This window comes from Tupaia chinensis, unplaced genomic scaffold, assembly GCF_000334495.1.
Source record: "Tupaia chinensis unplaced genomic scaffold, TupChi_1.0 Scaffold000042_2, whole genome shotgun sequence".
Classification (NCBI taxonomy): Eukaryota; Metazoa; Chordata; class Mammalia; order Scandentia; family Tupaiidae; genus Tupaia; species Tupaia belangeri.
Window position 1 is genome coordinate 752,413 of NW_006159498.1, and position 22,798 is coordinate 775,210.

Consider the following 22,798-nt stretch of genomic DNA (forward strand, 5'->3'; position numbering starts at 1 on the left):
AGGAAGCTGGGGAGGTCGGGCACCAGGAAAGACACCCACCTTGGATTCACGGAGTTGGACGGAAAGGAATTGGGGCTTCCCAGGCCTCTGTCCCTCTGGAGGAGAGGTGGGCCCTATGGTGCTACTGCCTGCCAGGGTCCGGCTTGGGGGCTTAGCTGGACGGCACATCTCACCGAGAGGCTTTCTGTCAGGAGGCCGCAGGGTGTGAAGCTGCCACCCTCCGGCTTTCACTCTGATTTGTCAGATCAGCTTGGCACTTAGTTGTGAAAACCAGGAAAGGGTGTGGTAAGTGTGTATACACACATGTACACACTTAACTTCCTGTCTAGGGCCCAGGAGTGGAAATGCACTGGCACGTGAAGGTCATGGAAACCCGAGGATGAGGGGTTCTCATCCCCCTTGGGCCTGTGAAGCCCTCTCACCCCTACCTGGGGCAGAGGGTCTTTGAGAACATCAGAAGAGTTACGGGCGATCAGACCTAGAGTCTGTTCAACTCAGTCTCCTCACTGCCACCTTCGTCACCGCCATGGTCACCACCATCGTCATCACCACCATCGTCATCACCATCGTCATCAGCACCATCATTGTCACTGACTGGCAACAGGGGCCAGTGGGGAGGGCCAGACTCCCCAGAGGAGAAACCACAACCACTGCTGTTCCCAGGGCAAAGGCCCGGCTCTGGGAGACCCATTCCAACCTGAGAGCCCCGCCGACCCCTTCCCAGTGGGGGTGGGGACAGGGAGCAGAAGCCCAGGGACAGGATGATTTGGTTTAGCAGTTGCAGTGATTTGCAAGTTTTTGTGTTAGAATTACCTGAGATTTTTTTTAAAGTCCTGATGCTGGTTTTACTCCCTGAGGAGGGGTAGGAAGGGTAGGACCCAGAAGCAAGTGGTTCTGTCATGCAGCCAACGCCAGAACCAAGGTTGAGAGGCAGTTTTAGAAGGTGGTATGTGTGGACCAGCCCATCAAACTAACATGCAGATTAATGTCCTGAATACTTGCTGAAAGGCAGAGTTTGATCTGAAAGGGGCCGGAGGTTTGGCATCTCTAACAAGCTCCCAGGTGAGGCTGAGGGTGCTGGTGCCATACCACGCATCATGTCGGGGTAGAGCCCCACTCAGAGGTTGGGCAGTCTCCTTCGCAGCTCTGAAGTCAGATGGCCCTCAACACCCTTGGTTCTAGTTCCTTATCTGTAAAATGAGAATATGAGTAATGCTTTGTTTTGCAGAAGCAAATAAGATGAAGCAAATACGATTAAGTTAGTGTTGTCTATATAAAGTGCTTGCCCATTTCCTGCATGCTGAAGAATGATACAAATGTAATGTATATATATCTCATATGTTACATATTATATATCTTGCTCCTTAAGAGGACTGTCAGTCTTTGGGTTAAGCCAAGTTCCGGCTGTAGGTTTTAATCCAGTGTGGATAGAAATGCAGGTAAAGGAATCAGGATTTAGGATGTAAGTGATAATGAAAGAAAATTTAAATTTAGAGTAACATCCGGTTCTCTGTCCTGTCTCCACTAATGGACCAGGAATTTAAAAAAAATTATTAATTTTATTTTACTTATTCATTCATTTATTTTTAATTTGACAGAGACACAGAGAAAGAGAGAGAAAGTGAGAAAGCAAACCATCAGGTCTTGGACTTGAACCATGGTCAGTCATGCGGGAATGTACAGTGCCTTAACCACCATGCCACCTACTGGCCTTTAAAAATGATTTATTTAATTTTATTTATTCATTCATTTATTTGGACCAGGAATTCGTACTGGTATCCAGATCCAACAGTGAACTTCTCCTAGCACTTTTCTGTGGGTCAGGCAGGGTCCCAGGTCTTGGGAATGCAGAGTAAAGACTCGGTTCCTGAAATCCAGGAGCCAGGAACCATCTGGAACATGAGCCTGGAGAGAAGGCACAGGTGGGAGGGGGCTGAGGCACCGATGGGAAGGGACCCCTGTGCTCACCGTACATCACAGTGTGGAAAGTCTGGATGAAGGGTTGACTATGCTGGGCTCCCTTAGCCAGCAGACTCCTTGTACCTGGGGCAGGTCAAAGACCTTTAACCCTTCGGTAACTTGCTGTAAAATCTGCCTGGCACTAACAGGCTAAATGCAGTTACACGTGGCAGCACTTGGGGACCAGCACTGATCTGTCAGTATTCAGGGCTCACTTAGAGCCAATGCAGCAAGCACCCCACTCTCCTGAGTCTGAATACTAGGTTGGCTGTTTGTGGGGACTAATGAGAAAATACTAATCCCTGAACCCTGGAGGCCAGCCCAGCTTTCAGGGAATGTGGCAGCGGGTGGGAGAGGTGGTTGTGGCTGACTGTGGCCAGCAGAAGGGTAGGGTGCTGCTCCCTCAGAGGGAGGCCTTTAGGGTCAGGGTGAGAGGGGCTGTCTAGCTGCCTCAAGGTGGGAGCCTACCACGTCCTTGTCCCCATAAGCCTGTGGTTCCTCCCTGAGGTGAGCCTCCACCGTAAGCAGGTCCCAGCCAGGAACGAGGGGCAAAAAGGACATGCTCAACCCTTTTCTCGCTCCATTTAAAACAAAAAAACAAAAAAACACATTAAACCTGACCATGGCAGAGGTCCCTGGTATAGCCGAGGCCCCGACTCTGCTCTTTCTTGCTTGGCTCGTCCCGTGCCCTCAGCTCTCCTGCAGGCCCTTAGAAGGGATCCCCTCAGAAGGGGTTGGCTAAGGCCACCGGGAAGCCCAGGCCCTGCCCGTTTTGGACATCTCCTCCTCAGGCCATGTCCTCTCTAATCTAAGATAGCGAGGCCAGTGAATGCCTGTCCTTAAGGGGACAGAGTTAGATGTGTGACTTAATAAGGTCGAGAGCCACAAGTAATCCCCTAAGTACTTTGCCGTGGAACCTGAGAGGCTCTGGCCTGCAGACACCTGCTTTCACTCCTTTGCTGATAGCAGTATGAAGGCCTGCTGGTTAATGACTCTAGGAACCGCCCGAGGTGGAATGTGTGAGGTTTTTGCTGTCTCGGCTCTACTTCCCAGTGAGCCAGGCCGCACGTGCTGGGCAGCAGGGTTGAGGAAGGACTGGAAGGGCCCACCCCAAGTTCATCCTGTACAGTCTCAGGAGCCACAGGGAGACTCAGGGTCAGGGTGAGGGCAGAGGTCAGCTCCCCTAGTGATGCGCATCAAGTCAGTCCTCTGATTCCCTGGCCCAGGGTTGCTGCATCCTGGGAGGGAGGAGAGTGACACCCGCTCTCAACCCGGGAGGCAGGTGCGAGTGGCCCTGCACACCAGGCGGCACCAGTCCTGGAAGACAGGCGCTAGATTGACGTAGACTCTTTTGAGAAGCAGAGCGAGTGCCGACCCTGTGAAACTGACCAATCATGTTCTAATCATTCAGAACTGCAAGTCTCTGCTTCGGGTGGCACAGAAGATGTTGGCAATTTGCTGGAGAATCATTTCTCTGCTGGAGACGCCAGTCTAGAGGAGAAGGAAAGGGTGCTTTATGCAGATGCGGCCCCTCGAGACAAGAATCTGCTCCTCCACTACCCAGATGGCAGGGAGGCTGAGAGCTCGGAGAAGACCGCCGACGGGGTCCCTCCAGCTGCCGCCAGCCCCGGCTCCGAGTCGGAAGCCAGCCTCTCCAATGCCTCGGCCGCGGAGTCCACTCCAGCCGGGGATGCTGCGGGGCCTGGGCAGGAAGAGCAGGGCCCACCAGCAGCAAGCACCCTTCCTCCAGGAGGGGGCGAGGAGCCTGTGGAAGAGGAGAGGCCAGAGCTCAGTTTGGGAGAGGGGCCCGGAGAGGAGGAGGCCAGGCATGGGCTCCCCAGAGAGGGGGCTGCCAGTGGTGAGGCAGGAGGACCAGCTGAGAGTGGCCAGGTCCCTGAAGAGGACAAGGAGGTCCCAGGGGACAGCCCTGTTAAGGGAGCAGCAGCTGAGACAACAGAGCCCGAGGCCTTGGAGGCTGCTCCCAGCTTAGAAGGCCAGGAGGCTGGCGCCCTGGAGGAGGAAGGCGAAGGCAGCCCAGGGCCCGATCAAGAGCCAGCAGTGCTGGATGGAGCCCCCACCGCCACATCTGAGGGGGAAGAGTTGGAGGCTGATGTCCAACCAGGAGCCAGGGAGGGGGCGGAGGACCAGGGGGAGGCCAGCCTCAGTGGGGAGGCCAGCCCAGCTGAAGAGGCCAGTGCAGAGGCTGGGAGTGCCCAGAGTGCTGAGGCAGAGGGGACTAAGGAGGATCAGCCCCCAGGGACCCAGGCACCAGGGATGCCTGAGGAGAAGGAAGGGGAGGAGGAGGAGGAAGCGACTGAGGCTGAGGCCTCCTCTGAAGAGGAAGAAGGAGGAGTCCCCTCTAAAGAAGAGTCTGAAGAAGACAGCGGTGATGGGGCTAGTTCAGAAGAAGGAGAGGGCTCCCCCGAGGAGGAGGCTGGGGAGCCCCAGGAAGCAGCAGAGGCTGCAGGCTATGGGGAAAAAAGGGTCCCGCTTGGCTCTCAGCACTTGAAACCAGAGGGTGGCGAGGCCCCGGGTGATGAGGTGGAGGAGCCCCAGGAGGGACGCCAGGGGACTGGGAGTCCCACAGATGCTCCCCAGGGTAGGAATGAATTCCTTAAAAGCAACTCGGAACCTGGGGCAGCTGCATGCTTCCCAGGAGTCGTTTGTAAAAGTGTATTTGTTCATTTCCTTCATGAGAGAGAGAGGCAGGTACCCGACCGGGTCTTCATGCCACAATCCTCCCCTAGCCCTGCAGCCACCAGGACCACAGGCAGGCCGTGGCCGCTCGGGGTGTGCGTGGGCGCAAACCCAGAGTCTTCCTGTAAGGCCGCTGGCGCCCGGGCCGCTGCGGCCGTGCCAGCCCTGAAGTCTATTTAGTGGGACAGATGGGGGCAGGGCAGGGCAGGGAACTCCCAGCTGGTCCCGTTCACCTGGTGGAGGCCCTGCCCAAGGTCCTGGCCCAGGGAGGTGACTGCAGGCTGCATGGTAGCTGCTTGCATGCAGTATGGCGGGATGGAGGGAGACAGTCCGGAGAGACCTTTGTCACTCGAGTCAGGCCTCAGGATCCTCCCCTGTAGAGTCCTCAGGTGCATTTTAATATGGACCAGTGCCTCAGGGACCAGGGTTTGAGGCCGGCTGGCTGAGGGATGAGCCCGAGGGTGCTGGGGCGGGTTGGGAACCGCCCGGGGTGACCTCCCATGGAAGATGGCGCTGTAGGAGGACAGAGAACTGGGAACGTAGGTCAGGATCACGTGGGAGACCTAGGCCGACTCTGACGACCGAGGTGCCCTAGATGTCCACCTAACACACTAGCCGCTGTCCTGAGGGCCAGGGACAGGAAGGGCAGGGTGAGGGCGGGGCCATGTCACTGCAGGCTGCTGGCGGGGGTCTGGCACCCCTTGGCTGATCCACCAAGTGGTGGCTGGCGGACGCTGGCCCTTCGGGGCAGAGGTTTGGGGTCAAGCCTTCACTCTCCAGGATGGCCACCCCCCAGGTTTCCCGCCGAGTTTAAATTGTAGGCTCTCTGGTGCTTCAAAAAGGAGGGGCAGCTGCAGGCGGCAGGCTCCTTCCTCCCTGTGCTGGGTCTGGGGCCTGGGCTGACGGGATGATCTCCTGAGGTGGTCCAGGAGGCATGCTGGTCCCACTTCTATCCACAGACCTGAGTCCATCCCCTCCAGGTCACCCGAAGTCCTCTGTACAGGCAGCCTGGGTAGAGATGGCCATAACCCCAGGCGGCCAGAGACTGAGAAACCCCTTTCAGAGAGCCCGCGGCTGGCACAGGTCTCTCTTGCTTGGTCAAAAGCAAATTGATACCTTCTCCCCAAGCCCAGACCCTTTCTTCACACACGGCCAGTGCGGGTGTGGGAGAGTGGTCTTCAAAAAGTTTATGGCAAGTGTATATTATGAAAAAATATGGATTTCGACTTTTTTTATTGCACCAAAATGAACTTGTATTTGAATTCCCTTTTCCAATGAACTTTTTGATGTCCTTTGTATGGTCTTGATTCAGTGGTCATTTGATCAGTCTGCGTTCTGCTCAGCCCCCTCTCTGGTTCTCATGGCCCTCAGTAGGTGCACTGACTGCTGTGGTGGCCATGCAGGCCCTGGTCAGCCTGGCCTCCTCAGCCCCTGCTTGCTTGGGGTCTGCGGCAAAGGCCAAAGCCTCCCTCCTGCTTTTTGCTAAAGCCTGCCTGGGCTTCTAAGAAGTCTCCTTCACCTTTGCCTGCCTAACTCCTACTCTGCTATGAGCCTTGGGGATGAGCTCTCCTGCTTCCCCTGCTAAAGCCACTAACCCCTCATCGTTACATTATTTCCAAGATCCTCATCATCTCTCCCCCGCTGGGCTGCAACAGAACTCTCCCAGGGCAGGTGTTGTGCTCGTCTGAGGTACCACCGACTTCCCAGCCTGACGTTCAGTGCTTGGCATGTAGTAGGTGTTTGGCACATAGTAGGTGCTCAGTAAGTACTTGTAGAATAAATAAAGTGGATCATAGAGTTTCATAGAAATTGAGTTTGGGTTTTCAGATCCCATCCCAAAGGCAGAGCTCAGTGCAGTTCAGCTGGTCAGGACGGCTCAGCACCCGCTGGAGGTCCAGCCCACATCCACCTTCAAGGGGGCTCAGGTCGCCCTAACCCCGCTGTCTGCTTCTCTCTGCAGAAGAGGCGGAGGATGTGAGTGAGGAAGCCCCAATGAGGGACCGCTCCCACATTGAGAAGACCCTGATGCTGGATGAGGACAAGCCTGCGGACGATTACTCCGGTACTGACTGGGGCTGGGGCTGGGAGAGCTCGCAGGCTCCTGAGAGCAGGGGCACAGGGGCTCCCGGGGAGCCTGGAAGGGCCTGCAGGGAAGAAGAGAACCTGAAGGAAGTGGTTTGGAGGAGGAGGCTCTGTGATCTGGCGCTAGGCGGGGTCTCCAGACTGCACAACCATAGAAGAACAAATTCCGGGAGGCAAAGAAGGGGCAGAGGGCAAAGCGTTGTGCTGCCGCCTGCTGTGGCGGGGGCCGGTGGATGTGACTGTTAGTAAGAGCTCTTCCCACTTGCTCTGATGTTTAGTTCGTAAAGCCCCCTCATGCCGGTATTTCCTCCTCCTAATAACCCAGGGCTTTCAGTGGGGCTTGCTCATCCCCTCAAAGGATGAGCTGCTTGGAGCTCAGAGAGGGCAGAGGTCTGCCCCAGGTGGGCAGCGGGGCAGTGGCTGAGCGAGGGGAGAGGCTGGCTCGCCTGACCCTGGGTCCCTTGTGCCTCCCCTGTGCCTCACACCCGGCAGGCTCCCAGGCTGGCCCTGGGGTTCTGCTCTTCCTCAGAGCACAGTGGATGTCCGCACTCTCCCAGGAGCACTTGGGGGAGGCACGGAGGGGAGGGCTGGGGAAGCTCGTGCCCTGATCTCTGAGCTGAGGGCAGTGAGGGGTGAGGGTGAAGAGGAGGAATTATGTCCACCCAGAAAGGGCCTTTGCTCAGGGAGCTGCAGGCCAAGGCAGCATTGTGGACACTGTTGGAGGGAGGGTGGAGAGGATTTTTTTTTTTTTTGGCCATGTGTCCTCGCCAGAGAGTCAGAGAGAAAGTGAGAAATACTGCCCCCCAGGGGGCAAACCCCTCTAGTTTCTCCTCTATTTTCCTCTCAAGACCTTGGGCATCCACACACACACATGCCCAGCATGATTTTCTTTTCTTTTTTCTATTTTTCTTTATTTTTTTCCCAGTGTGATTTTCAAGCCATGGGTCTAGGGCTCAAACTGCGGTTGGCCAGGTGGGAGTCCAGTGCCCTAACCACCACGCCACCTGCTGGCTCCTGGGGTCAGTTTTTAAAAAATAACTCAGTAGCCTTTGTGAGGGAGTAGGAAAACAGCTTTGGGTTTGGATTCTGGAGAGTTGGGGTGTAGACCAGCCTTCTCATCAAAGGCTAACATGGGGTGGCTAAGAGGCGCCCACCAGGCAGGGGCAGCAGGCAGGGGCAGCCCCGGCCGAGGCCCCTCCACGGTGCAGGGGGCTGAGCTCCTCACTCTGAGCCCGCCCTGCCTGATGCTCCCCCCTCCCCTGCTCCTCTGCCCTCAGCGGTGCTGCAGCGGCTGCGGAAGATCTACCACGCGTCCATCAAGCCCCTGGAGCAGTCTTACAAGTACAATGAGCTCCGGCAGCATGAGATCACAGGTATGGTGGGTCCTGGGGTGGGCTCTGCTCACCAGGCTCCCCTGGTGCCCACACAGGTCATGAGGCCTGTGCAGGGCTGAGTCGGTCACATGTATCACCTCCCCTAGAGGAGCACTGAGTCCTGGGGAAGACTTCTGCAGAAAGCATCTCGTTCTCAGCACTGAAGTGTGGAGCATGGGCTTGGCTCACCAGGGCGGTGGTGCCGGCTTCAGCCCTCCTGCACCCAAGGGCCCACAGAGCTCCCTGTTCACTCATGGATTGGGTCTGAGTCCTCTAAGTGGCCCAGGTGCCTCCCCTCCTCCTGTTGTCTCTCTGGCTGCCTTCCCTTGGGCCAGAATTCTTTTAAAAAGAGGTTTTCGGGACCAGCAGTTAGTATAATGGCTATGTTGCTGGATTCCCATGTAGTCGACCATGGTTCGCGTCCTGGACCCGGTGGCTTGAAACTCATGCCAGGTGCGTGTGCGTGCGTGCCCAGGATCCTGAGAGGAGAATGGAGGAGAAGGGATTGCGGCGTGGCCATCCCCCCTGGGAGGTGATTTCTTGCTTTCTGTCTCTCTGTCTCTCTCTGTCTGGCAAGCGCATTTGCCCTATAGCAAAAAGAGATTTTCAAAATAATAGAAATAAGATATACTTGTTTTGAAGTTTTTTGTAATAATGCAGAATAGTGTAAATTGAAAAATACAAGCTCCCTTTCTGCTTCCTAACTCCTCTAATTCCACTCTCAGAGACGCCACCCTCCATTAGATTCTTTTTTTTTTTGGAGAGTTTTTTGCTATAAGGGTGCGTGTGCTCACCAGAAAGACAGAGAGAGACAGAGAGACAGAAAGCAAGAAATCACCTCCCAGGGGGGATGGCCACGCCGCAATCCCTTCTCCTCCATTTTCTTCTTGGGATTTTGGGCATGTACGCACACATGCCCAGTGTGAGTTTAAGCCACCAGGTCCGGGACTCGAACCGTGGTCAACTACATGGGAGTCCAGCAACATAGCCATTATGCTAACTGCTGGTCCCCCCCTCCATTAGTTTCTTGTGATACTTTCAGACATTCTCTTTGCTTATGTGAGCTAAAAAATGTCTTTTATATGGGGCCAATAGGTGGTGTAGTGGTTAAGAACTGAAATTCCACATGGCTGACCATGGTTTGAGTCCTGGACCCAATGGCTTGAAAATCACAACACGTGGGTGTGTGTATGTGGCCAAAAATCCTACGAGGAGACTGGAGGAGAAGGAATTGTGGCCAGGCCATCACCCCTTGGGGGTGATTTCTCACTTTCCCTCTCTTTGTTTCTCTCTGGTGAACGCATGTGCCCTATGGCAAAACCTTAAAAATAAAGTCTTTTATTTTGCAGAAATCGGATTATATTATGCAAACTGTGTGTGTGCATGCACATATGTCTGTGTGTGTGTCTATGCATGTCTGTGTGTGTGTCTGTGTGCATCTGTGTGTGTGTCTGTGAGCATCCGTGTGTGTGTCTGTGTGCCTCTGTGTGCAACTGTGTGTGTGTGTCTGAGTGCATCTGTGTGTGTGCATCTGTGTGTGTCTGAGTGCATCTGTGTGTGTGTCTGTGTGCATCTCTGTGTGTGTGTGCATCTGTGTGTGTGTCTGTGTGCATCTCTGTGTGTGTCTGTGCATCTGTGTGTGTGTCTGTGTGCATCTGTGTGTGTGTCTGTGTGCATGTGTGTGTGTCTGTGCATCTCTGTGTGTGTTTGTGTGCATCTCCATGTGTGTCCATGTGCATGTGTGTGTGTCTGTGTGCATGTGTGTGTGTGTGTGCATGTGTGTGTGTGTAGTCTACCTTCTTTCTGCTGGCTCTTGCCTGGGTGCCTGTTCTCTGTATAAGCAGTACCTTACTGATGGGCAACAGGGTATTTTCTATTTTAAAAACTGTTCCAAACACTACTATAATTGTCATATGTTTTATGCAAGTATATTTGTAGGATGCAAGTTTAAAAGCAGAACACTGGAATTAAACATTTTGAACGGTTGTTGCCAAATTGCCTTTGGTTGGACCAGTTTATGTTCATAAGAGTACATGGGAACTCTCATTCTTCCACAGCAATGCCGTTTTTAAGTTAGTCATTTTTTTTTTTCTTTTTTTGGAGAGGTTTTTGCTATAGGGCATGTGCGCTCACCAGAAAGACAGAGACAGAGACACAGACAGCAAGAAATCACCCCCCAGGGGGGCTGGCCACGCCATAATCCTTTCTCCTCCATTCTCCTCTCAGGATCTTGGGCACGTGCGCACACTCACCCGGCATGAGTTTAAGCCACCGGGTCCGGAACTCGAACCACATTTGACTACATGGGAGTCCAGGACATAGCCATTACGCTAACTGCTGGTCCCTAAGTTAGTCATTTTTAAAAAAATTACTATTTAGGTTTTTAATTGGCAGAGGGCCTGTGAGAAAAAGAGAGAGAAAAGAATTAGCCCCCAGTGGATTGTGGTCATGCCACAATCCTTTTCCCTCCATTTTCCTATCCTGTCAGGACTTCTCTATTGTGTTAGTCTTTTTTGGGGCACACGCACATATGTTTTAACTGCCAGAGTCAGAACTTGAACTGCCATCAGCGGTGTGGGATCCAGTTCCTGATGCATGGCGCTTACCACTGTGCTACAGGGCTGGCCCAAGATATCATTCTTCTAAAACTTAAACAAGACGTCTTGAGCAAGCCCTGCAGCCTAGTGGTTAAAGGGAGCTGGGTCCCACATGGCTGACCGTGGTTTAATTTTTAACCCCAGCGCCTTGAAAAACACAGCAGGCCTGTGAGTGTGCCCCAAATCCTGGCAAGATGGAGAAATGGAGGAGAGGGGCACCCCACTGAGGGGTACTTTCTCCCTCTCCCTGTCTCTTTCTCTGTTTCTCCATCTTTCTCTCTGGTGAGGGCATGCATACTCTGGCAATTAAAAAAACCCCAGATGATAGCATCTTACTGTTTTAATTGTGAGTGCTATTACAAATCTCTTCCTCTCTGTACCATCTCATCGGATTGCCTCGATGGCTGCTGCCCTTCCTGCTCTGCAGACGAGAGACCTGGTGCCCAGAGAAGGGCTGGGCCAGCCTCGTCACACAGCTGGGGTCAGGAGTTGGGACTTTCTAGTTCTTGTGGGAGGGAGAGCCACGTTCCACAACCACACGCTGTTTCTTACAAACCTGAGAGCTGATTACTCTCCCTGTCAAAGAGCACAGGCGGCCCTGGCATGACCAGGTCTCCTAGTGCTTTCCTCTGTCCCCACATGCCGGCCTCTCCTGGCCCTGGGACCAAATGGCTCAGCTCCCAAGGAGCCTCCTGCCTGGACATCAGCAGCAGGTAACAGTGCTGCAGGGCAAAGGTTGGGGGTGTAACAGTGCTGCAGGGCAGAGGCCGGGGTAACAGTGCTCTGGAGGGACGAGTTCCTGGCATCTGATCTCGCTTTCTGGCCTTGGCTCTAGCCTTGAGTCTCTCATCTGTCTCCTGTCTTTCTTTCCTTCGCTCATGCCAGTGATGCCCCCTGCTGGAGAGAGCTGAAATAGCAGCCTCTGGAAAGCCCTACCTGTGGTTGATCTGGGAGAACTCAAGGTCCAGTGTTCTCCTTGGTGGCAACTGGGTTTATGTAAAGAGACTTCTCTGTGTCTGTAAATGGGGACTCGAACCACCCCTCAGCCTGCCTACTCTTTCCTTTACCCCAAGCCAAGGTTGACACCCACAGAGGTGTGTCTCCTCTCCCATGTATTAACAGGCAGCGAAGGGTGGGGCTGAATCATGGTGTTGCTTCCAGGCAGTATTCATGTGCCTGTTTCACTTAAACAAACAAATGAGACGGGCATCAAAAAGCAAGGTGCAGGCCCAGCCACAGAGGTGCAGCGGCTCTACATCCTGCAGAGCGTAATATCCAGTCATGCTGGGGCCGTGCGGAAGGCTGGGGTTGAGTCCAGACCACCAACACTATATAAGTTTCTCCCGTATTCTCCTCCTCTGTTATCAACCCAGATACAGAGTTTTGACTTCCCTCCATGTGGAAGCTCTGCCCTCCCCCCTTTCCGAGCTATTCTCCTTTAGACTTAACCAAGTGACCTCACCCAGAATGAGCTGAATCTGTTTGTTGAGTTCACTTAGGTCCTCCTACTAGGGAAGGCAGATAGGCTGAGGATCTGGACAAGGCCAGAACAGTGAAACAGTGACTTCGAGTGTCTTCCCTCCCCCGACCCCCCTTTTTACGAGAGAAGGGGGGGCCAGGGGAGGGGCAGAGAGACAAAGGTGGGCATTTTCGACAGGGCTCTACTGTTGTGTCCTCCTGCCTGAGCCTCCCAGCTAGCTGGTATCACAGGCACATGCAGTCGTGCTTAGTGTGTTCAGGGCAGCCCAAGAAGCAGACTCGGGTCTCCCATGTGGTCTTCAGCCTCACAAGTGATGGTGCTACCTATGTGCTGCCACAGTTGTGCCTCTGACATCTTCACTGGGTGATGGCACTTATGAAGCAGGACAAGTGCCACAGATTGCTGTACGCTGGCAGATCCATGTAGACTCCACTCCCACAACTTCATTGGATGGACCACCTGGAAGGAAGAGTGCTTTAGAAAATGCTCACTCCTATCGGAAGAACCTCTCTCTGTTAGCTCACTCCCATCTCTACTTCCTGTTGCCCACAGATGGAGAGATTACTTCCAAGCCAATGGTGCTGTTTCTGGGACCGTGGAGCGTTGGTAAATCCACCATGATAAACTACCTCCTTGGGTTGGAAAACACTCGCTACCAGCTCTATACAGGTAATAGATTTCCTTGTGTGATTGTTGGTGTTTGAAGGTTATATGTAAAAGCACTATGAACAATGAAACCATGTACATGTGTGTTCAGTGTGATCATGGAAAGTATGTACAAGAAACTGGCATCTACACCAATGTTCATAGCAGCATTATTCACAGCAGCCAGAAAGTGTAAACGACCCGGTGTCCACTGTGGATGAATGGATGACCTGAATGTGGTCCATCCATGCAATGAAATGTTACTCAGCCTTAAGAAGGAATGCGATTCTGGTATATGCTACAAGATCTGTGAGCCTTGAAGACATTATGCTAAGGAACATACTCCAGACACACAGGACAATACCGTACGATTCTGCTTACGTGAGGCACCTAGGCAGGCAAATTCATGGAGGTAGACAGTAGAATGGTGGTTGCCAGGGTCTGAGGGGAAGAGGGAACAAGAAGTTAATGGGGTCAGAGTTTTAGTTTGGGAAGGTGAGAAAGTTCTGGAGATGGGTGGTGGCAATGGATTCATTACTGGTGAATGTGCTTCATGCCACTGAGCTAACTGTACACTTCAAGGTGGTTATAATGGTTAATTTTATGTTATATATAGCTCACCACAATTAAAAAAAGAAGCCACTAGTTTAACAAACTTACCCTCCCCACGGCCACCTTGCTTCTCCACATACTTTGCAGTAGGTGTTTCCTAGAGGTCATGGCACTGCTGACCTCTCCCTGTGCACACAGGTGCGGAGCCCACCACCTCCGAGTTCACGGTCCTCATGCACGGGCCCAAGCTGAAGACCATAGAGGGCATCGTCATGGCTGCTGACAGTGCCCGGTCCTTCTCGCCCCTGGAGAAATTTGGCCAGAATTTCCTGGAGAAGCTGATTGGCATCGAGGTTCCCCACAAACTTCTGGAACGGGTTACTTTCGTGGATACACCAGGCATCATTGAAAATCGCAAGCAGCAAGAAAGAGGTGACTTAGCACGCAGTTCCAAATGCAGGAGCTGTCTTAGGGAACTATTTTTGACAGAGGGTGGTAGGCACACAGGGGAGAGGAAACATGGCCGATGTTCAGGACCAGGAGACTAACTTTTTACTTTTACTCCCTTCTTGTCACTGTGGGGCCATGTGGGTTTTGGAGTGCCTTGTCCTCTCCTCCCCAGGACTGATCTGGTTTGGAGACGGGCAAGGGCCAGTCTTCTCTACTAGTGGCTCCTAGAGGTCCATGCTGAGGCTAAGTGGTCTTTGGGAGGCCCATCCTGGATGGTCCAGGGCCTGGACTAACTGGATCACAGTCCAGCTATGTTTGACCTCTGACTAAGTTGGATCTTGGGCTCCCACACTTGCTTTGGATTGAAACTCATCTTTAGTTCCTCTAGTTCCCAGTTTCTGTTTTGACAGGCCTGCTTCGACATAAGCAGGATTTCTAAAGCCTATTGTCTTCAAGTGGCAGGGAAATGCCACTGTGAGCCTGGCAGGCATGGGGCTATGACATGGGCCACTGAGTTCTGCCATGACACAAGCTAGCTGCAGAGATGAGCCCTAAACTGGGCAGACAGAGGGATATGTTACCAGATGGTGGATCTCAGACTATGGTTATAATTCCTATTTCGTTATAACTAGGCTTTGTTGTTGTTTTAAGTTTGGTTTATTATTTATTTTAGTTTTTTTATTTTTTTAAATTTTTTTAGGTTTTTGCCATAATGCACATGCACTTGCTGGAAAGAGACAGAGACAGAGAGAGAGAAAGTGAGAAATCACCCCCCAGGGCAGGTGGCCATGCTGCAATCCCTTCTCTTCCATTCTTCTCTCGGGATATTGGGCACACATGCACACAAGACTGGCGTGATTTTTAAGCCACCTGGTCTGGGGCTTAAACCATGGTCAGCCATGTGGGAGTCCAGTGCCTTAACCACCTTGCCACCTGGTGGTCCTGTTTTAATTTTTTTTTTTTTAATTTGCTATAGGGCATATACATTTGCTGGGGAGAGAAAGAAAGAGAAAGCATGTCAGTGGGGATGGCCACATTGCAATCCTTTCTCCTCTCCAGATTCTGGGGATGCATGCCCATGTGCCCAGTATCCAGGATTGATATTGTTCAGTTGGCCATGTGGGATCCAACTGCCCCAACCACCATGCCACTACTAGCTGGCCCAAGATTTTATTTTTATTTATTTATTTTTAAAGGATTATTTTATTTAACTTTATTTAGTTATTTATTTAAATTTGATGGGAGAGAGAGAAAATGAGAAAGCCAGCCGCTAGGTCCAGGACTCAAACTGAGGTCAGCTATGTGGGAGTTCAGTGCCCTTAACCATCACTCCACCTGCCAGCCCCTATTTTTTAAAAAGAATTATTTAATTTCATTCATTATTATTATTATTTTAATTTGGCCAGAGAGAAACAGACACAGAGAGAGAGAGAGAAGGTGCAAAAGCAAGCTTCCAGGTCCAGGATTTGAACCATGGTTGACTATGTGGGAGTTTGGTTCACTTAACCACCATGTTACCTGCTGGCCCCCTTTTTTATACAGTTTTTAAAAACAATCTTTTACTCATTCATTCTTTCATTTATTACTATTTTAGTCACCAGGGGATGCATGTGTGAGAGAGAGAACCCTCCAAAGGTTGTGGTCACACTGCAATCCTCTTTCTTCCTTTCCTCCATCCTGTTAGGATTTGGAGCATGCACGCACATGGACCCAGTTGTTTTTCAAGTTACTAGGGTCAGGACTTGAACTGGGGTCAGCCATGTGGGATCCAGCTCCCAATGAACAGAGCTTAACCTAGTGTGCTATGGGGCCAGCTCATAGATCCTACTTTATTAGTAAATATTAACATTAATAATTATAATGTAAATAAACCTTATTATACTCTGTCATACATCGAATATTTCTATGCATTATTGGTAGATAATTGGAAAAAGAACTTCAATGTTTTCAAAACAGGAATTCTTTATTTCTTCAATTTTTCCAACTAAAAAACTGAGGAAGTAAGTTAAAGGAATTAAAATATATTGGGCACCAAGCAGGGCCAGCAGATGACGTGGTGGTTAAGGAGCTGGATACTCCCACATGGCTGACTACAGTTCAAGTCCCAGGCCTGGCAGCTTGCTTTCTCACTTTCCTTCTCTCTCTCTTTCTCTATCTCTGGTGAATTAAATAATAATAATAATAATAATAATAAATTAATAGATAAAATTAAATAATTATTGAAGGGGCCAGTAGGTGGTGTGGTGGTTAAGGTGTTGGACTCTGACATGGCCAACAGCAGTTCAAGTCCTGGACCTGGCCGCTTGCTTTCTCACTTTCCCCTTCTCTTGCTCTTTCTCTCTGTCTCTTTGGTCAAATTAAAAAAAAAAATATTAACAAATAAAATTAAATGAAGAAATAATTTTAAATATATACTGGGCCCCTACTATATGACCGGTAGTTTTAGTAAGGAGATTGCCTATATTTATAGCAACATAGCAAGCTTTGTATCGGCTTATGCATTATTGTTCTTCTTGTTTTGTAGCTAAAATCTAGGGCTTAGAAGCATTTGATAGTTAGCTGGCCAGTGGCAAAGCCCAAATTCTAGTCCAAATCTTGGCAACAGGCATATTTCTTTCCCCTAAATATGTGTCCTTTCTTTTATGTTCTTCCCATTCCTTGACGTTGTTCCTCCAATGTCCTTGTCACTGCCCCAGACCTCCCTAGACGGGGAGAATCTTCATTTGAACATGTATTTTACTTTGCTGGAAACTTGGATGCCCCTGTAGATCAAAGCAAGGATCAGACTATTCTTGATTGGAAATTGAAAAAGGGCATGACAGATGTAATTAATTCTTTTTTTTTTTTTTTTTTTTTTAAGAGAGAGATTTTTGCTATAGGGCAAATCTGTCGCCAGAGAGACAGAAAGCAAGAAATCACCTCCCAGGTGGATGGCTGTGCTGGAATGACTTTTCCTCCCTTCTTCTCTTGGAATTTTGGGCACACACACACATGTGCCTGGCATGAGTTTAAATGGCCAGGTTCATCTGTGACTTGAACTGGGTTGACTGCGTGGGAGTCCAGAGACATAACCATTATGCCATCTGCTGGCCCAAAGATGCAATTAATTATTATTATTTTTTTTGAATTCTTTTTTAACTTTATTTTATTTATTTATATATTTATTTATTTATTGTGACCAGAGAAGGTAAGAGAGAGAGAGAGAAAGAGGGAAAATGAGAAAGCAAGCCACCAGATCCGGCACTGTCAGCCATATGGGATCCAGCATCCTTAATCCCATGCCACCTGCTGGCCCCAAGATGCAATGAATTCTTAATAGTCTTTAGAAACCCAGGAACGCCCTAGTGCGGTTGCTTCCTTCAACATGGAATGGTTTGGTTCTGAGAGGAGGTCTGGGGGACCTTGGGTAAGTCCTGCTCTACTTACTTCTCACACCTGTCTCCCCAGGCTACCCCTTCAATGACGTATGCCAGTGGTTCATTGACAGAGCCGACCTCATCTTTGTTGTCTTTGACCCAACCAAACTGGATGTGGGTCTGGAGTTGGAGATGCTCTTCCGCCAACTGAAGGGACGAGAATCCCAAATAAGGATCATCCTGAACAAGGCTGACAACCTGGCCACACAGATGCTCATGCGGGTTTATGGGGCACTTTTCTGGAGCCTGGCACCTCTCATCAATGTCACAGAGCCTCCAAGGGTTTATGTCAGCTCTTTCTGGCCACAAGACTATAAGCCTGATACACACCGAGAACTGTTCCTCAAAGAAGAGATCTCCCTCCTAGAAGACCTGAATCAGGTGATCGAGAACAGGCTGGAGAACAAGATCGCCTTCATCCGCCAGCATGCCATCCGTGTCCGCATACACGCCCTGCTGGTTGACCGCTATCTGCAGACTTACAAGGACAAAATGACCTTCTTCAGCGATGGAGAATTGGTCTTTAAGGACATTGTGGAAGATCCTGATAAATTTTACATCTTTAAAACCATCCTGGCAAAGACCAATGTCAGCAAGTTTGACCTTCCCAATCGCGAGGCCTATAAGGACTTCTTTGGCATCAATCCCATTTCCAGTTTCAAACTTCTCTCTCAGCAGTGCTCCTACATGGGAGGCTGCTTTCTGGAGAAGATTGAGCGGGCCATTACCCAGGAGCTCCCCAGCCTCCTGGGTAGCCTTGGGCTTGGGAAGAATCCAGGTGCTCCCAACTGTGACAAAACAGGGTGTGGCGAAACCCCGAAGAATCGCTACAGGAAGCACTAGATTGTCACGTAGCCCTTCTTGGGTTCCTGTTGGTGAATGAGCTTGTGTCCTAACTGTCTGAGAAGTCCTGGTTTATTAACCCTTTGAACCGCACTGGCAAGAGTTGTTACTCGTTGGAGACCGGGGAGTCCATCGAAGCCCATGGTGGGGGAAGGTGCGTGGCCTAGGGAGAAGAGTGGAAACTGTGAATTATAGTGTGCTTGTCTTGTTGCTTTGGTGAGGAGACCTGACTGAGCAAGTCAGGCTCCACCTGCTTTTCCTGAGTCCTGTCTTGAAGGGACAGAAAGCAGCTAAATTCTAGCTATTCTAAATCACTGAGGGTCAAATAAGCTCGAAGCAGCTGAAATCCCTTTCCTCTGTAGCTGGGAAGATAGCGAAGACCTGGGAGAGAGCTCCTCAGGTCCATTTGGCTTCTTTCCACACACACAGTCCTCTGTTTGTTCCCCAGCCCTCGGCCGCCTCCTGAGCTGGGGTTGGCTTTCAACAGTGGACAGTCTCTTGGGTCTGAATCTACCTGGGTTTTGAGCCCCTCCCCAGGACCTCTTTCCTGTTTCCTCAAGGGGTGGGGCAGTGGCTCAGGACACCAGACAATGAAGAGAGACCAAGAGTTCCCAGGTTAGGATGAGAGTCTGCCTTCCCCGTGCCATTTCTCTGATGTTGTCTTCTAAGCCAGCTGGGAGCTCAGTCCCTTTATCAGTCCCAAGAGAAGGGTGAGTGGTCAAGTATTCAGGTAATTTACCTCTCGGAGGTGACTGAAGTGAAGGTACTGGAAGGGCTCAGAGGGTTAATTGGTTTGCAGTGTGTCTTTGTCTATTGCATGTCTTGGAAAACTCAGATCCCAAAGGCATTGGGTTTCAGAGAGGACAATGGAGACCTTGCTCTTTTCGTGAGGGTCTTCTCTGTTCAGCCAGCCTCTCCCAAATTGAAGAAGAGGCCATTCCCATGACTGATCTGTGGGAACACTCAGCAGAGAAATTGTTCCTTCCTGGTTTCCATCTCCCTGGCTTTTCCTTTTCTTCTTCTCCATTCCCTGACACACCAACACTTAAAACTCAAATAACGTGTCGGTGGCAACTAAAGCTTAGCATTCAGCTTCCCACCTGAGCTAAGTGCAGATGTCCACTGACCACACCATGGAGAAGCCAGGCCTCCAAATACCAGTGAGTGTGACTATGTGTGTATGTTGTCCAAGAGAGAGATTAGGGAGATGGCAGAGATGTGAGGGCATGGAGAAAGCTCGTTGGCAGAGTCCCACATGGCCAGACTCACTGTCACCTCGGAGGAGGTGGGGAGGAGAGGCAGGGCTGGGGGCGGGAGAAGCAGCCTTTGGATGACATGTGCGTGGTGAATAGCCTGTGCCCACCCAGGAGACTGGCCCTGGGCTGCCTCAAGATCTTTCAGCACAGCCAGCAGTTTATCTTGGGAGCAAGCTGTCCTGGGGGCCTTAGCTATGAGGCACGAGGCAGGATTCAGCAGCGTTTGGAAGTCATCCTGGACCAGAAGGAAAGTGAAAAGTAGAGCAAGAGGTGCTCCAAGGATTAGGTCATGTAAGCAAAATAGCAATCAGATTAGGTCCACGTGAGGACTGTGATTTAGGGATTCTCCCTGGTGTTCAGGATTAGTAGCAGTCTGGTGCATGCTGCAACACAGACTGCTGCTTGAAAGAAAACCTGAGGCTCCAAAATCTTCCATTTCTAAAGAAATAGTTAGCCAGGAAAGAAAAATGAGTTCTGTAATGAGCATGCAAGGAGCCTGGTGAGCAGGAGCTAAAGAGCTGGGGTCTCTCCTGGACTCTTCTCCTTAAAACCAAACGAAACGGAGAACGCTGGCCTTCCCTCTGTATCATTTGTTCTCTTGGGAGTCTGTCCCCCACCTTTCTCCTTGATGGTCCTTAATGTCCATGAGCAGCTTTTGGTGGAGCTGTTCTCTCAGTACATTCAGAGCTAAATAATGTACAACTGGGCATTGTCAGAGTGACTGTCATCATCACTTTGGGGGAAGTGGTGGAATGAGGCTAGTAAGTTCATATATTTATATTTTCACGAAGACTAATTATCAGTGTGCCCTCCCCTGTGGACATTTCCCCCATCTATTTTTCTTTCTTTGTATCTTCTCTCAATGCTGTTCCTCTTCTTACCCTTTAACTTACCTTTTCTCTGCCACCCACGGGCCTGTCAGTCAATCAGTGAGCAAGATTTTTAAGTGCCTGGTTTTGCCCAGTTCTGTGGAGGTGGATTCTAAGTAGAATTCTGCCTTTGGGGAAAAAGGGGTTGGGAATTGGGGGAACTGAGGAGCCAGAGATTTCCCGAAGAGAAGTATCTGTGTTTGTGCCTTAACAGTTGCTGAACCTTTCCAGTGTTCTGTCAATTCTGATTTCATCAGGGAGAAAGTCTCAATAAAGTTCCAATCTCTCTTTAACACCTGTGCTATCTGACTGTCTCCAATCAGGCTAATCTTTTTCCTTTCATCTAGTTTTTAAGATTCTGGGAACAGAAGGGAAGTGTGTAAATTGCCCACCCTTGTTTTGGACGCTTCCTAGAGCCTTCTGCCAGCAGGCTCCCTCAGGTGCTGAAGGTGCCCCCTCTCTTAGCCGCCCAGGAGTACAAAGCCTACTGTTGTAAACTCTGAGACTCAAAGACGTAGTCTCTCCTTCGCACCTCAGCCCGTTATCTCCCTGACACTCACGGTAGTAGCCCTTTAAATAGTGGTCGCTTGAAATTTCTATCCCCAAATCTCTCTTAGAGGCTGCTCAGATAGTCATGCCACTCGGCTGGTGAGGGAGGCCAGGATGGTTCTCCTGAAGGTGAAGGATGGCGCCTCCACTTGGCTTCTCCAGGAAGTGACCAGCTCTGCCCCTGACGTGGACTTGGGCCTCCTGCTATGCCTGCTTCTAACAAACCTGCACACATCCTCGACTCCCCGGGCCTTTCCTACCACATTGTGCTGTCTCCACTGTCCCCTTTCTTCTTCAATTTTGTGATTTTATTTCTTAAAAGAGCTCCACATCCTTACTTGAGAGCAGATATCTTTTTTTTAAAGTTTGTTTATGTCTTCTGAGAGAGCAAGAGAGAGAGAACCAGAGAGAGGAACCCACAACAGGGCCTTTATGGAGTGATTCATGCCCAGTCTCAGTCAGCCTGGATCAAGTGCATATGAGCATGCCTGCTATACTCAGGGAGGTCCCAGGACATGAACCCAGGACCTCTGACACTCACGGTAGTAGCCCTTTAAATAGTGGTCGCTTGAAATTTCTATCCCCAAATCTCTCTTAGAGGCTGCTCAGATAGTCATGCCACTCGGCTGGTGAGGGAGGCCAGGATGGTTCTCCTGAAGGTGAAGGATGGCGCCTCCACTTGGCTTCTCCAGGAAGTGACCAGCTCTGCCCCTGACGTGGACTTGGGCCTCCTGCTATGCCTGCTTCTAACAAACCTGCACACATCCTCGACTCCCCGGGCCTTTCCTACCACATTGTGCTGTCTCCACTGTCCCCTTTCTTCTTCAATTTTGTGATTTTATTTCTTAAAAGAGCTCCACATCCTTACTTGAGAGCAGATATCTTTTTTTTAAAGTTTGTTTATGTCTTCTGAGAGAGCAAGAGAGAGAGAACCAGAGAGAGGAACCCACAACAGGGCCTTTATGGAGTGATTCATGCCCAGTCTCAGTCAGCCTGGATCAAGTGCATATGAGCATGCCTGCTATACTCAGGGAGGTCCCAGGACATGAACCCAGGACCTTTCCCATGTGGGTCCAGCTGCATTACTGCTACACCTGAGAGCAGGTTTTAAAAGGGGGAAATATAAAAAACTAACTAACAAACAAAACACTGGCTCTGGGGAGGAGGTAGGGTATTGGAAATAACCTAAAAGTAATCACCAATGCAATCATGGCAGAGAGGGTGCCAGATTGAGTGACTATGGCCAACGTCTCTGCACTCTCCTAACCGGGGAGGGGCTGGTCTTCTGCTGAATGAGTAGGAAGATTCACTTCCTGGTCATGAAAGTCTACAGTTCACAGGCTTTGAGTGACTAAACAAAGTGGCCTAACTCAGGCTCCACTCAACCATCCCACACTGGAGCCCCGCCCACTTGTTCCTGGGAGAAACATGGAAGAGGGAAGGTAGGTGAGATCTGTTGTTTTGAAGATAAATGTTAGTATGACAGATCCTACCTCAAAATTGTGCTACTTTGGGCCAGTTGATGGTATGGTGGTTAAGGTGACTAGATCCCATATAGATGACTGTATGGTTCAAGTCCCAGACCCAGTGGCTTGAAAAATACACTGGGCACATGTATGTACATGCCCAAAATCCATAAAGGAGGAAGACATGGAAGAGAAGGGATTGTAGCATGATCACTCCCCATGGGGGTATGATTTCTCACTGACGAGTGCACAAGAACCCACTGGCAAATTAAAAAGAAAATTGTGCTACTTCATAAGCTTCAGACCCTGCCATTTTATATGAATTCTGTCATTAAGATGTCAGAGAAAAAGAAACAGAAAACTGAGAAAGCAGAATCAGAGACCAGTATAGACGTAGTCAAATAATGTGAGAGCTGTGTGTGGGGAGGGTCTTCAAGGGTACGCGTATGTGTCGTCTGGGTTTACTGTGGTTACATGAATAAGGGCCATGCAGAAATTTACCTGTGCATGTGTGAAGTTTTTTTTTTTTTTTTTTTTTTTTTTTGAGAGTTTTTTTCTTTAGGT

At 50.4% G+C, this 22,798-nt stretch overlaps 1 protein-coding gene across 3 annotated transcripts in view; it reads left to right on the plus strand.

Moving 5' to 3' along the window:
- The window catches only part of SRL (sarcalumenin), a 64,627-nt gene extending 43,552 nt beyond the window's left edge, over window positions 1–21,075 (plus strand). For 2 of the 3 annotated variants that reach the window (XM_027773149.1, XM_014589254.2), the window contains exons 2-6: window positions 6,617–6,718; window positions 8,016–8,111; window positions 12,741–12,857; window positions 13,584–13,817; window positions 17,283–21,072. In XM_027773149.1, the coding sequence (XP_027628950.1) occupies window positions 6,649–6,718; window positions 8,016–8,111; window positions 12,741–12,857; window positions 13,584–13,817; window positions 17,283–18,094 (1,329 nt within the window). In that variant the 5' untranslated portion in view covers window positions 6,617–6,648 and the 3' untranslated portion in view covers window positions 18,095–21,072. Of the gene's footprint in view, window positions 1–3,370; window positions 4,559–6,616; window positions 6,719–8,015; window positions 8,112–12,740; window positions 12,858–13,583; window positions 13,818–17,282 lie in introns of all 3 variants that reach the window. The other variant, XM_006140747.2, reaches the window with a different exon arrangement.
- The last annotated feature ends 1,723 nt before the right edge of the window (window positions 21,076–22,798 follow it).